The 15,218-nt window shown below is 45.4% G+C and overlaps 1 protein-coding gene across 2 annotated transcripts in view; it reads left to right on the forward strand.

Annotated features, from left to right (window-relative positions):
* The window catches only part of GFPT2 (glutamine-fructose-6-phosphate transaminase 2), a 45,540-nt gene that overhangs the window by 27,685 nt on the left and 2,637 nt on the right, over positions 1-15,218 (forward strand). For both annotated transcript variants that reach the window (XM_060144390.1, XM_060144391.1), the window contains 8 exons: positions 4,203-4,366; positions 5,805-5,900; positions 5,980-6,077; positions 6,364-6,484; positions 9,127-9,284; positions 9,435-9,549; positions 12,275-12,402; positions 14,406-14,573. In XM_060144390.1, the coding sequence (XP_060000373.1) occupies positions 4,203-4,366; positions 5,805-5,900; positions 5,980-6,077; positions 6,364-6,484; positions 9,127-9,284; positions 9,435-9,549; positions 12,275-12,402; positions 14,406-14,573 (1,048 nt within the window). The remainder of the gene's footprint in view (positions 1-4,202; positions 4,367-5,804; positions 5,901-5,979; positions 6,078-6,363; positions 6,485-9,126; positions 9,285-9,434; positions 9,550-12,274; positions 12,403-14,405; positions 14,574-15,218) is intronic.

Consider the following 15,218-nt stretch of genomic DNA (forward strand, 5'->3'; position numbering starts at 1 on the left):
TGGAATCTAAGAAAAAAAAAAGGTCATGAAGAACCTAGGGGTAAGATGGGAATAAAGACACAGACCTACTAGAGAATGGACTTGAGGATATGGGGAGGGGGAAGGGTGAGCTGTGACAAAGTGAGAGAGTGGCATGGACTACCAAACGTAAAATAGATAGCTAGTGGGAAGCAGCCGCATAGCACAGGGAGATCAGCTCAGTGGTTTGTGACCACCTAGAGGGGTGTGATAGGGAGGGTGGGAGGGAGGGAGACGCAAGAAGGAAGAGATATGGGAACATATGTATATGTATAACTGATTCACTTTGTTATAAAGCAGAAACTAACACACCATTATAAAGCAATTATACTCCAATAAAGACGTTAAAAAAAAATTTAGAGGAGAAGTCACAGAGAAACTTGTCTTTGACCTGAACTTGAGTTTCCATTAAGATTGCAATGCAGGGATATTACAGATGAAGGTAATCACATAAACTTACTATACTGAAATTTGCAGAGGTTATGAGTGTTGTTCAAGATCCCAAAGCAAGTGCATTGTGGAATCAGAATTTTAAGTGAGGCCTAATGAACTAAAAACAAGCCCTTTCTGTGATACCCTGTTGCCTTTGAAGTAGTTTTTTTGGTGGGCTGGTAGAAACTGGTTCCAGTGTTTCTTACAAGAATGACTAGTTCTGTCCCCCCGTGGCCCCCCACCCCCGAGTTGATCCTCAAAGTTTCCTTTAGAATGGACTTGGTAAAATGCAGACATACAAGTATTCATGACGCCTGTGTCCAATCATTTCTCCTGCCATAGACTACTTCACTTCTAGGATTATATGAATTGAATTATGCTTTTCCCTCCTCCAAGAATTCCTTTCTCCCTATGGGGCATCTGGGAAACCCACTTCATTTTTCAAAACTCAGTTTACATATTATGTCTTTTGTGCAGACTTCTTTTTAGTGTTGTGATCACATGCTTCTTTTTGCTACCCTTGCACTTCTGCATGCCTGATTGTTGCACTCGCTACACTGTATTGTATTTTTTACATATCTCTGTCTTCTCCTGGGCAACATTCCTTGGGGCCAGGGACTACCTTTTTTCATCTATTGATGTTGCCTTAGCATGTTAACTTGTTGTGAAGTAGTTACTTATAAAAATGAGATTTGATTAAATTGAAAAATTGTTATGTAAAAAAAAAAAATCAATGTTACCTTATATTCAATGAAGTATGGTAGATGTTTCTCAAAAAAAAAAAGACAAATGCTTGAAAGGAGATTAAAGAATTATTTGTAGGCAATACAATTATATACTTTGAAAATCCAGGGCTTCCCTGGTGGCGCTGTGGTTGAGAGTCTGCCTGCAGATGCAGAGGACACAGGTTCGTGCCCCGGTCCGGGAAGATCCCACATGCCGTGGAGCGGCTAGGCCCGTGGGCCATGGATGCTGAGCCTGCGCGTCTGGAGCCTGTGCTCCGCAATGGGAGAGGCCGCAGCAGTGAGAGGCCCGCGTACTGCAAAAAAAAAAAAAAAAAAAAAAGCTAAGCATTCTTTGGTTGAGAGTCCGCCTGCCGATGCAGGGGGCACGGGTTCGTGCCCCGGTCCGGGAAGACCCCACATGCTCGGAGCGGCTGGGCCCATGAGCCATGGCCGCTGAGCCTGCGCGTCTGGAACCTGTGCTCCGCAACGGGAGAGGCCACAACAGTGAGAGGCCCGCGTACCGCAAAAAAAAAAAAAAAAAAAAATCCACTTGAAAGGCTGTTAGAAGTTATACTTGTGGCTGGTCAGAGTATAAAGGTATAGAAATTCGACATTCCAGCAGTTGTCACTTCGCTGTCAGCTCAGTGAGGTGGGTGGTAGGGGACCATATCTACCCTGTTCCCCCTCATGTCTCCACAAGTGACTGGCACAGTAGGCTCTCAGCAAACTTTTGTTGAACTAAAAAAGTAATCTATTTACCAGAGCTGAAAAAAAAGTTTTAATCCCTTAAAATAAATTTAAATAAAAATAGTCCAAGAACCTGTTTGGGGAAGACTACAGAAATTTACCATGAGAAATAAGAAGAGATTTGAATAAAGGGAGAGATTCCACATTCCTTGGTAGGAAGCCTTAATATTATTCTGAAAACGTTAATTGGTTTAAAGTTAATTTAATAATTAAAAATTATTTTTAAAGATATTGACTTCTTAATCTGTAAATTCGATGCTATAATTAAAATCCTTGACATTATTTTGTTTGTTTAGGTTTTTGGAACTTAATAAAGTGATTCTATAATGTATTGTGTGTAGATGAAAAAGCATATATTGAAAAATAAGAGTGACCAAGGTGACCGTTTCAGGTACGAAGGCACATAGAGCTCTCGTGACAACAGTGGCCAGCATTGCTGTGCACTTATGGCTGGGCACTGTGTTGAGGGCTTCACCAAGACTATCCCATTTAATAATCACAACAAACCTCTGGTGAAGGCACAGGGGTCATCTCCCAGTTTAAAGCAGAGGAACCCGAGATGGGCTCAGAGGGGTCATGTCTGTGTTGCCCGAGGGCACAGGCTGGTAAGAGACAGGGATGAGGATTCCACCTCAGGTCTAATTCCTGGGCCAGTAATTTTGATGACTGCCATCCATTCTGTAAATTAAAACAGTAATTATATTTAAACATGCAGATGTACACACACAGATGAATACAAACACACGTATTAAGCACTGTCTGAAGGACAATACTTGTAAGTAGCATTTATCTACTGGAGATTGAATCGGGCCGTTTTTACTTCTTCCTCTTGTTGCCTGTGTTTTCTGCTTTTTATTCAAAGAATGTATATTGTTTAAAATATTTTTTCCAGTGCAGTGGCTTTCCATCCTTCTTTGTCTTTCTTCCCTAGGATCTGGAGACACCTCTCTTAGAACCATAGAACTTGATTATTTCTCTTTTTAACTTTGCATCAGGAGTTTTAAATGCTCCTTTTTCTGCACAGGGCACATGTCGGTGTAGCACTTGGTAGAATGAGGGTTTTTTTCTCCCATGGTCCTTCAGGTACCACCTTCATGGTTTTTACCATATCTATGTACCACCTGTACTATTGATTACCTAACTTTCTTTTTCATTTACCAACTTTTCTAACAATTTTATTTTTAAAAGAAACTTTCTGTTTCCATCTCAAGGGAAAAATTCTTATTTCCACACAGAGAAAGTTACTATAAAAATAAACACAATGACTGCACATTTCATTAGTGGATAGATCTTATAGTTTGCTTTTAAGTCCCCCCGCTTTTTCTTGCTTTGTGTGTGTGTGTGTGTGTGTGTGTGTGTGTGTGTGTGTGTGTGTGTGTAAGAAAAGGAGTCATCTGTCCTAATGAGTTTCCCACTATATGGATTTTGTTGAGTGCCTCCTCCATGTTCTTCTGTTCACCGTATTTCCTGCAAACAGAAGTTTATAGGTGTCTAGAAGCTTGATCTTCAGGTTTGCTTTTTTTTTGGCAAGACTATTTAATAGGTAGTTTGTCCTTCCATCAGGAGGCACTATGTCTCATTGTCTTTTTGTAGTACTGTTAAAATTGATCAGGGGGTTCAAAGATCAGAAGCCTTATCCATCCATTATAAAGCTGCTCTTAGCTTTTCATTTCTTCATTTCAGTAGCCACTGATGGACCTTGATTAGGGCTATTAATGATTAGGAATTCGTAAGTTGATTATTATAATTCTATCATTCCTTCTTTATTAGCTATATTTCTCCTATAAAGAGAAACTTGCCTTCATAAACTGTGGTTATTCTGAAAGGTCATTTGGAAAGGCAAGATAAATGTTTCATTCTTTCCCTTTATTATTCAGAATGTGTTGGTTCCTGAGCATTCTCCAAAGGTGACATTGTTTGGATCCTGATTCGAGGAAAACAATTATAAAAGGACATCTATGAGATTACTGGGGAAAATTGAACATACTGGATACTTGATGATATGAAGGAAAAACTATTGCTCTTAGATGTGATAATGGTATTGTAGTAGGGTGAAAAATAATCCTTGTCTTTTAGAGCTATAAGCTAAAATGTTTACACATGATTTGATGTCTGGACTGGCTTCAAAATAATTCTGGGTGGAGGGGAGGGGCGGGAGGTATGAATCAATGTTTATATGCCATATCCTAAAATGCTATTCAGTGTTACTGATATGGACCCACATCTTGTAACTGTCAAGGACAGGCCCCATCTCTGACACCCATATTTTCCTTGCTCCAGCGCTATCATAGAACACACCAACCGGGTCATCTTCCTTGAGGATGATGACATTGCTGCAGTGGCTGATGGGAAACTCTCTATTCACCGGGTCAAGCGTTCGGCTAGTGATGACCCATCTCGAGCCATACAGACCTTGCAGATGGAATTGCAGCAAATCATGAAAGGCAGGTGTCCTCTGAGGGTCCCTGTGCAGCAGCCTCATGGGGCAGGTGCTCTGTGGGGGAGCTCCTGAGACTCTCTGCCCTGTCATGGGTGGGCACTACAGCCTTCCTGCCTGCTGTGAGCACCGGAGTGGGGCTGCAGGTGGTCTGTGGTTCATACATCTCAGGGGATGTGGGGCACCTGGCCTGGCTACTCCAAAGGGGCTTCTGACCATGCCCCGGCACCAGGTCTCCCTGCTTGAACTGACCCCAGTCCATCAACTACCTCCCTTTACAGATTCTCTGGGACACATTCCTACACCCCAGGCATCATTTCTTCTCTGGATGAGAGGCCTGCAGTAACGGGGGACTGTGGACTACTTTCTCCTTGTGAGGGGAGTTTATCTTCCTGCACCCACACTTGTCTCCCTACACCCTCCTCTCCACAGGGCAGCCTGGGTAAACGTTTAAGAACGTGAATCATACCCTCTTATCATGCTGTGTAAAGCCCTCCAATGGCTTCCCACTGTTCTCAGCATAAAACCCACACTCCCTGCCACAGCCCACAGCCATCCACACACAGCCTGGCCCCACCTTGCACAACCCTTCTCCACTGTGCCCCTCCCTGCCCGCCCTGGCTGCCTCACTGTTACTCAGACAGGCGGAGTGCTTACTCCCCTGGGGGTCATCGCACTCACTCAGCTTCGCACAGGACCAGCTCCTTTTGATCATCTCTCCTGAAACGTCACCCCCTCAGAGAGGCCTTCCCTGATCCATATCTGCAATGGCCCGACCCCTCCTCACTTGCTCTGTTTGCTTCGTGGCACTCTTTCTACAAGTTCTCTGCCGAGGGCAGCAGACAGGGACACTGTGATGCTTGGCATCATGCGTGTGTGTATCCCAGAGGACACTCCCGCCTTGTCTGTGGACACCTGTCGACAGGCATCAGGCACAGCACCCGTCGGGGGTCTTAGATGTCATCCGGTTTCATTCACATCAGAGCCCTAGAAATATGTGGCTAAAAAGATTTTTGGTTTTTTGTTTTAATACAGTGTATAGGAGGGAATTTGGTTTAAAAAAAATTGCCTATTTCCTTAGGCTCGCTTAATTTGTACTTCCCTAAGTAGGTGGGTGTTAGGAAGTAAAACATTTTACTTTCCTCTGGCCTTGTTAAGAGGAGCGTGGCCCAGGAAGGCCAGCCATGCATTTGTTACTTACATCCCTCCCTCCCTCAAGTTGCAGGGTCTGATACGCACATTGAAGATAATAATCATACCTTATCTGGCTTGTCACCATGAGTATCAGGTGGGACAATACCTGGAGACACCTTTTGTAATCTGCAGTAGCCTTTACATGTGTCACTGTGACTAACTGCATAACAACTGTTCTTCTTGATTAAAAGCTAAGCAGTGAAAGTGTAACAACATTAAAATTGACATCCTGTTGATGTTTGTTTGACCAGGTAACTTCAGTGCATTTATGCAGAAGGAGATATTTGAACAGCCAGAATCAGTTTTCAATACCATGAGAGGTCGGGTGAATTTTGAGACCAACACAGGTAATCCCTCGTCCGAGCCCTGGGCCAATGCACAATCCCTGTGTCATGTCAGCATTAACACACTGCATGTGTCCTGCAGTGCTTCTGGGCGGCTTGAAGGACCACTTGAAGGAGATCAGACGATGTCGCCGGCTCATTGTGATTGGCTGTGGAACTAGCTACCATGCTGCTGTGGCCGTAAGTGCAACATGCTGGGCCCTTGATAGTGCCTGGGAGGCAGTGTTGGCTAGGACAAGATGAGTCTTAAATGCTGTCATGCATTTGGCCTTCCAAATTTGGTGCCATGAGCCAGTACGAGAACTGGCATGGAGCCATTTCTCCAGCAGTTTGGCCTGTGAATGCCTGAAGTTCCCTGCTCACCTGGACGCAGAGGTTCCATTTCATCAACTGTCTTAGAAGCCCAGCCACCTTTGTCCCTGTACTGTTCATGACTGACTTTAGTCCCCATTCTTGTTGGCTTCAGACGCGGCAAGTTTTGGAGGAACTGACCGAGCTCCCGGTGATGGTTGAACTTGCTAGTGATTTTCTGGACAGGAACACACCTGTGTTCAGGGATGACGTTTGCTTTTTCATAAGCCAGTCAGGTAAGGGTTACAGGTTTTCGCTAGTTCATCTCAGGGCTCTGTCCTCTCAGTGACACACCATGCAGCTCCCTCCCTCCTTCATCCCATGAAGTTCTCTGCACATAGACCATGTGCCACACTCTCTCATGCCCAGGGTCATTCAACCCTCAGGGCCATCAGCTACTGTCCCATTTTATGGGGAGGGCCATGCAGCCAGGTTCTCCCTCCTCCTGCTGTTCCAAGTCCAGGACTTAAGGGACCACTCACCGAGATACTCAGAAATGTGTGCTGGGTTTAAATTAGAGGAAAGTTTAATTCTGCTAGTTGAGAGTCACTTCAAGAACTGTGTGGGCACCATACAGTGCTCACGCAACCCAACAGTGCGAGGCATGGAGAGACACTACTCAGGTGTAGAGAGCCCAGGCTGCCCTCAGCTCAGGAAACCCTGCCTGGGTGGCATTCTAACACTAGGCTTGGGTGTTTGCTCCAGCTCAAGGCAGGACGGAGGGTCAGGGAGATGATCCATGGTCATATGCTTGGAGTCCTCATGAGCTCTAGGAGGATTTTTATACACTGAATTATGGAAAATCCCAAACTTTTATAAAAGAGAGACTTGCATAAAGAAGCACCTAGGCTCAGCAGTTATGTTATGGAATAACTCACCCATCTTGTGTCATCATATCTACTTTAACCCCTCCCCTTCACTGTGTTATTTTAAAGTCAGTCTCAGACATCATGTTCTTTCATCCATAAATATTGCAGAACATATCTCTAAATGATAAAAGAAAAAATATAACACCAATGTCATTATCGCAATTGAAGCATTAACAGCAATACCCTAATATCTTTTTATACTGCTTTCATTATGAAGTTTCAATACCATTTCCATTTCAGTAACAAGCTAAGAAAAACTAACACAGACACAGCCACCATCTAGCTGACCACCTCGTACCCAGGTGCTGCCCTCTGACTTCAGTTGCCACTGTTACCTTTGGGTTTACAATCCCATCAGAGCCTAAAAATGTTTCATGAATTGGTGGAAGCCACTAACCAAAGAACAGAAGTGGTTTTAATGTGAAAATAATGCAGTGGCACCTCCTGAGTGACTTCATAGAAGGGGTTTAAAGTTTCACTTTGTTCACCCCTTTACATTAAATTTTTTTAACTGTATCAAAAATGGGGATGTTGCCGATGAAGATAGAGCACCCCATGAAGATAGAGCTCCCTTGCTCCCATAGGTGCTAAGGGAAGGCCTTGTAGCACCCCAGTTCACTAGACGCAAGTCTGAGCAGAAACAGGAGAGGAGAATTGGGCCATAGTAGCACCAGCCTGCACTGCAGAGAAGTTAGGACAGCACAGCCAAGAGTGGTGGCTCTGTGAACATTGAATGTTTGGTTTTATGTTCTGGATCATATTTAATTTAGCTTGAGTTCTTTAGGACTTACAAACATAGGAAGTTTGTGCTGGTTTGTGCATGAACCTATTTAAGCTTTTTTATAAAAATAATTTGAGTACACACTAGGACAAGAAATGTTTTCCTTTAAAACAAGATCTGTTTGAGAAACACCATTTAGGGGCATTCTTGCTTTTTAACTTAAATCTCAGCCCATTCTGAATAAGGCAGTTTAGAGTCCGAGAAAGGGCACTGGGAGCCAGGCCCACACTATCACCCACAGCTACTTGGCCTTGAGTGAGTGAGGCATTGATTTGCTCCATCTCTGAGTACCTCATCCTCAAGGGAAAATGGGGATGATGCCCCCTACAGAGTTGTCATGAGAGTTCAGTGAGACAGTGGATGAGCAAGCACTCGCCACATAAATAGTAGGAAAATCGTGAATCTGAGAATCAACCAGGGCACAAGGCCAGGCTGTAGTGTGTTGAATAGGAAATGGGAAGTGAGAAAGTGGAGAAGTATTTATAAACCACTCTGTCTTAATATTCAAGAGAAATTAGATTAGAGAAGAGCTGGGACAAGAGAATCTTGAACCATTTTTAGAAAAAATAATCTCACATATTTTTCATGAAAACATCAATTGTAGAACTTAAATGTTCTATTCAACACTTAATCATGAACAAACTTTTAATAAATTCCTTCCAAATTAGTTCCACTTACTAATCAGCTTTCATCTTCTAGTTACATAAATGATCACAATGAACCACATTAATTGCATTACTAAACACCCAAGTGATCGAGTGACTCCCATATGTCTGTGCTGTCAGGGTCCCCACATGGAGGCCCCATCCAGTTGAACAGTTTACCAACTTTCATGAGAAAGGTCTTAACATCCCCTAGAACATGCACTTCACACTGAGTGGTAAAATGAGAAGTGATAAATTAATTTCAACCTTCAAATTCAAATCCCTATGAATGTTTTATTTTCCTATTTACTTTTAAACCTAAAGAACTCTCCTTTTTCAAGATCTAAGTGCTAACTGTGTTTTTGGTATTCATAGCCCTTGAATAAAGAGCATCTTACATTAAAAAAAAAAAAAGAATCAACCAGAAAAATTGTTGAGCATGCATTTTCCTTTCTGAGCACACACCAACTGTGTCTGGACATCAATTTCTGCCTAAGGGCCAGAAGTAAATGAGTTGGGGGCTGGGGGTTAAGGCTGGCAGAGCCCACATACCTGTGAGCTGAAAAGAAGGACCTGTGTGGCAGGTGAGACCGCAGACACCCTCCTGGCACTGCGCTACTGTAAGGACCGCCGGGCCCTGACCGTGGGTGTCACCAACACTGTGGGCAGCTCCATCTCCCGAGAGACTGACTGCGGAGTCCACATCAATGCAGGACCGGAGATCGGCGTGGCCAGCACCAAGGTAGAAGGAGCCATGTGGGCACCCGCAGGAGGGCCTCTGCTGGGTGGGTGGACAGGGGGCCAAGAGGGGAGCCCAGGAATCTGTCTCGTCTTGAGTGGTCACCACATGTACATCACCCCGGCTCTGCTAGCACCACTGTTTTGTCCTCAGGCTTACACCAGTCAGTTCATCTCCCTGGTGATGTTTGGTTTGATGATGTCCGAAGACCGCATTTCACTACAAAACAGAAGGCGAGAGATCATCCATGGCCTGAGATCTTTACCTGGTATGTTCCAAAGCTAAACTGCTCATTATCAAATCCTGTGGACTGTTCCTGGCTGCTCTCTTACTTGACTCTCTCCCATAAACAATGCTGTTAATCATTCCCTTCTCCTCAAAACTTTTACTTACCACTGAATCCCTGAAGCAGCCCCCACTGGGCCAAGATTAAAGTCCGCACTTGTCACCAGGCCACGGAGCCCTGCACTCTGGGCCCCTGTGCCTCTGACCTCATCGAGCTCCCTCCCCCTCCCTGAGCTGCCTCACTGACCTTCTGATCCTCAGCAATGCCAAGCTCTTTCCACCACAGGGCTTTTGCACTGGCTCTTTCCTCTACCAAAACCCTCTTCCTCCAGCTCTTCATATGACTGACGCCTCCCATTACCCAAGTCTCAGCTCAAATGTCACCTCCGGGACCCTCCCTGGCCACCCTAATAGGGGCACTAATCCCCTGCCCATCTCTCTAAAAAACATTAGCCCATTTCTTTTCTTTATAGCACATACCATGATCTGAAATTACCTGTCCTCCTGTGAATTGGCTTGTCTTCCCCAACCGTGTCTGCTCAGTGAGCACACAACCGTGTCTGTCAGAGTCACTGCTGGATGCCAGGTGTCCAGCCAGGGCAGACATTCAGTAGTTGCTCAGGAAATACATAAGAAGGAGTAAATGGCCTCACACCTCTTCCTGGCCCAAACTGCTCCTTCACAGTCTCACCAGACTTTATTCTGGAACCAAGGGCAAACCTCAGAGAAGGCAGTGAGGGAAAGCCACCATGTAACCATACAAGCTCTAGGGGTCTGAATCTGACCAAGACAACATGCTGAAAATTTATTGACAAGAAAAACTTTCTTAACTTTAAGCCAGATAATAATCCTGCAAAAACAGGACTCTATTCTGCTAGGCAGTTACCAAGATGTAAACCCAAAGGTCCTGGGGTCCCTTTCAGTCAAAACTATTTTCTTAGTAATATGTTATTTATAGTGAATAAGATGCTTTTGCCTTTCTCTCTGTGTGAACATCTGCAAAGGCAATGATGGCCGCCGCTGGCACTTTAGCACATTTCAAGGCAGAGGCATCACACTATTCCCATGACAGAAATGCACATAGCTTCACTTAGGAATGTCTTTGATGATATGGTAAAATGCATTAGTCTTATTAAACTGCAACACTTTTTAATATTCTATGTGACAAATGGAAGGTATGCAGCACCCTGAGGTTGTTCCAGAGAAAAACGCCCTATGATTGATTAACAAGCTGAGTTGGTACTTGGCAGACATTTTCTCAAAAGTGAACCAAGTTATCCTGACACTTTGAGAAAAACAACTGATAACAGTTTTTTGGTTTTTTTTTTGTTTGTTTTTTTTTTCGTTGCGGAGCACAGGCTCCGGACGCGCAGGCTCAGCTGCCATGGTTCACAGGCCCAGCTGCTCCGCGGCATGTGGGATCTTCCCAGACCGGGGCACAAACCTGTGTCCCCTGCATCGGCAGGCGGACTCTCAACCACTGCGCCACCAAGGAAGCCCCTGATAACAGTTTTTGTTGCTAATGATAACCTTCGAGCTTTCAACCGAAACATGATCTGGAATACTTGTAGCTGTCAGCTCGAGTTTGACCTCCTCCCAATACTCAGAAACATCTCTGATGAGATCACAGTGATTTTAACAAATATGACTTTTTTAAAAAATATTTTATAATGAAATGTGTCCATTTTTAGAAGATTTGGGTAACTCAGTGAACCAATATTTTGCAAATGGCCAATGCAGTGTTATAAAATTATGCACATGTAAAAGACCCATTTAGGTAAGTGCAAGATAGACAAATACATTTTAATGTAACAAGGTAGGAAAAGTTTGTTGATATGATCTCAGATTCCACATTTGCACCTACCCTTTTAAGAAATTGTCACTTCTTAAGTTTGGTGTACTATCAAAGAACATTCACAATTATTTGAAAAAGTTGTTTAAATATGCCTTCTTTCTCCAACTACAAATCTCTGTGAGGCCAGATTTTCTTCCTGTACTTCAACCAAAAAACATATCACAACAGATTGAATGGGGAAGCAGATAGGAGAATCTGTCTTTTATGAAAAAGTCAGGCATTAAAGATTTGCAAAAATGTAAAATAGTGCCACTCTTCTCACTGATTTTTTTCATTTCATGGGTTTATTATTATTTTTAAATGAATGAATAAGTATCTTTAATTTTCTCAGCTTCTATTCTGGTAAATATTGATAGCTATAACCCACAAAAATAAAGGTTTTTAGAAATTCATAGTAAATGTTAAGAGCGTAAGGGAGTCCTGAGACCAAAAAATTTGAGAAGTGCTGGTCCAACCTACACTGGCTTTGTTTCCAGACATGGCATGTGGCCCAGATGAGGGGCATTAGTATGGAGTGTCAGCTGTGTGGCTGGTCAGCTGGGGATTTAGCCTCTCTGAACCTCTGTTGCCTTGCCTGTAAAATGGAGCTAGAAATAACACTTCCCTACTTACTTATGTGCTCAGGAAAGTATAAACACAAATACGAATCACCATCACAATAAAATCCTGGCCGATAACACAAGCTATTTCCCATAATCTACATTTAAAGTCCTTTGAAACTAATACAAGGAAGGCAAGTGTGTAAGTGATGTGAGTTCTAAAACCTTGTCTTATACACCATGACTTTTCTTTGTGAATCTTGTTTTATAATTGGTGTGACTGGCTCTCCCCCTCTGCTATGTGCTTCACTTAGAGCTGATCAAGGAAGTGTTGTCACTGGATGAGAAGATCCACGACCTGGCCCTGGAGCTCTACACACAGAGGTCGCTCCTGGTCATGGGGCGGGGCTATAACTATGCCACGTGCCTGGAAGGAGCCTTGGTGAGCCCCCTCTGACCAACCCCCACCTCCACTGGCCCCTGCATGATGGCAGGCATGGGAGACACCCCAAGAAACCAGCAGGAAGGAGGGCAGGGCATTGTGCTAGGGGAGGGGAGGGTTTCGCTCACTGACCAGGTATTCTAGCTCTGGCCACACGGAGATGAGGGCTCCTGATCTCCTGAAGACAAAGCGGGCAGGGCAACCTTATGAGAGCCCCTGAGGTGTCAACCTGCACCAGGCTCCATCTGGAATAGCTCATTCTTACCTCATGAGTATCTTCTGAGAGGCTGGCAGTTATTGTTTACATTTTACCCAGGAGCAAACTGAGCCTCCAAAAAATTCATCTTGCTCAAAATTACATAGTGGAAGTGATCAGCCTAAGATTCGAAATCAGGTCCATTTGGACTTTGCTTTTTTCCACTGCCACAAGCAGTCTGCATGGGAGGATTTGGGCAGACCAGAGTTGCAGGGTTGGGTCTCTGTAGAGTGTCCCTCTTACTCCTCAAACTTCCAAGGGGAGCTGGGATCCTTCAGGAATGAGCATTGAAATTCCTGTATTTTTTATATCAGTGATTGGCTGTTTTGCCCACTGCAGCTATAAAGATCCATACCGGCTTGAGAGAAAGCCGTTGGAGTAGGGGTAAGATGCCAGGACCACAGGGCTACTGAGAGGGTGGGAAGTGATGTCCAGGGACCCGAGCCTAGTGCTTGCCCTTTACTCACTATCCACCTGCTGTTTATGGATCAACAAGCAAGGTAAATGGGAGACTGTCACAGGAGACACCCCGAGAAACCAGCAGGAAGGAGGGCAGGGCATTGTGCTAGGGGAGGGGAGGGTGAGGCAGCATTTGGTACCCACACATGGGTATCATCTATAACTCAGCTTGGCTGCCCTTCTCTCCCCGTGGGAACAAGTGGCTGCTCCCCACCACCACCCCCATTTGGAAGAACGATGCCAGTTGTGGGAAACATTCACAGTATTACAGGAAGTGGGGAGTGGGTGTGGGGTACAAGCCATGAATTGCCTGACTGCAGTGAGATTCAACTCCCACATCCTTCCAGTGGATATTCTGACCCCTGTCAAAGGAAGTGAGAGGCCAGGCACACTGCTTCTCAGGGGTAATAGAGGCAATGCCTCGGTGGGGCACACTTTTGGCGCCCCAGCCCCGTGCCTCTGCCATCTGGTGTGGGGTGCTCAGCTGCAGCTCCTGAGTGTGCTGGTGAAAGATGAGTATTCAGCTGTGTCTCCAAGTTAGTCTTGGGGGAAAGAAAGAAGCTTTTACGCTGCTGCTGGCACAAGTCAGTGGCCCCTCTGTGGTGACTTGGGTACCAGCACTTCAGCCATCTGCGGCATCCAGGATGGAGCCACACTCCTGACAATGTTTCCCTGACCCAAATAAATAGTTCTAGGGAGTTGAGAAATGTTTTCTTCAACACTCTCACCAGTTCAATGACATGGGTTTAATGGTAACTGAAAAAAAATGTGTCTCTCTAAACATAGGGGGAAAACTCCATTAACACCCCAGTGTGTGTGTGATTTTGCTTGATAGTTAAGTTGGAGCAACCCTTTGGAAGTTATTAATGATCTAGAATTGGGGGAGTGATTAATCAGATAATTGAATGAAGATGTAGAATAAAATGCCATCATTACAAATTATAACTGTTAGGGAGGCCATGTGGCTGGCTACAGAGGGGAAGGGGGAAAGCTAGATTGACACTGACTTGTCCATCCAAGGCGGGTGACTGTGTCCCAGAGCTGGTCTGGGTTCACAGGCTGTGTGCTGGGCTTTGTGCATGCTCTGGACAGCAGCCAGCCCTCTCCCCTGGCCCTGGCCTTTTCGGCTGCCCTCAGTGCTGTTGACCGCTCCATGTGTCCATCTGCCTCTTGGCCCTCAGCTCCCTGCTTCCTGGAATCATTCCTTCCCGCCTCCCCTTTCTCCCCTCTGGCTGATCTGCTCCCTGTCTTCCCAGTGTGACAATGATCCCACCTCGTGTTTCCCCAGAAAATTAAAGAGATAACCTACATGCACTCAGAAGGCATCCTAGCTGGGGAGCTGAAGCACGGACCCCTGGCGCTGATTGACAAGCAGATGCCCGTCATCATGGTCATCATGAAGGATCCTTGCTTTGCCAAATGCCAGAATGCCCTGCAACAGGTCACAGCCCGCCAGGTGAGGGCTCTCTGCCACACATGCCTCCTGTTCTCTTCCACACATGCCCGCCTCACCCACCGTCTGCCGGCACCAGCTATGGGTGTTCCTGCTGGGGAGTAGGCGTGAGCACACACTCTCTCCTGGGGCCCCTCATGTGTGGTGCACATTCAGAAAGGGACTGGCCAGCCTGCGGCCATGCCCACAGAAGCTCTTAGGTGAGGCCCAGTGATCCAGATTGCCCAGAGGGGTCCTGGATCCCAGGCATGGAGACCAGAGGAGGTCTGGTGGAGAGCCCTGGGGATAGTTCTGATATTGGCCACCCAGAGTTAGTCAGATTTCACAGGTGAAGGGCACTGTCCTCCACAAGACCGCCCTCACTTCAGCCACTAGCTACAATCTTTGGGTTTCCTAGGCCACCCACACTTCTGACCAACTGGATCCAAATTCAGGAGTTCCCACCACCCCCTCAGTTTCAATAATTCGCTAGAACTTGTAGAACACAGGCTGCTCTCTCTGCCCCGAACATTCTTCCCACACTTCTTCGGGGAGTTGGCCTCTCATCATTCAGGTCTCAATACAAATGTCTCCTTTTTAGAGAGCTCCTCGGACCTCACCACTGTCTCCCAAGCATGTTACGGGGTTTTACCGCCCAGGTGGCTTTTA

The sequence above is a fragment of the Lagenorhynchus albirostris genome, chromosome 3 (assembly GCF_949774975.1).
Source record: "Lagenorhynchus albirostris chromosome 3, mLagAlb1.1, whole genome shotgun sequence".
Classification (NCBI taxonomy): domain Eukaryota; kingdom Metazoa; phylum Chordata; class Mammalia; order Artiodactyla; family Delphinidae; genus Lagenorhynchus; species Lagenorhynchus albirostris.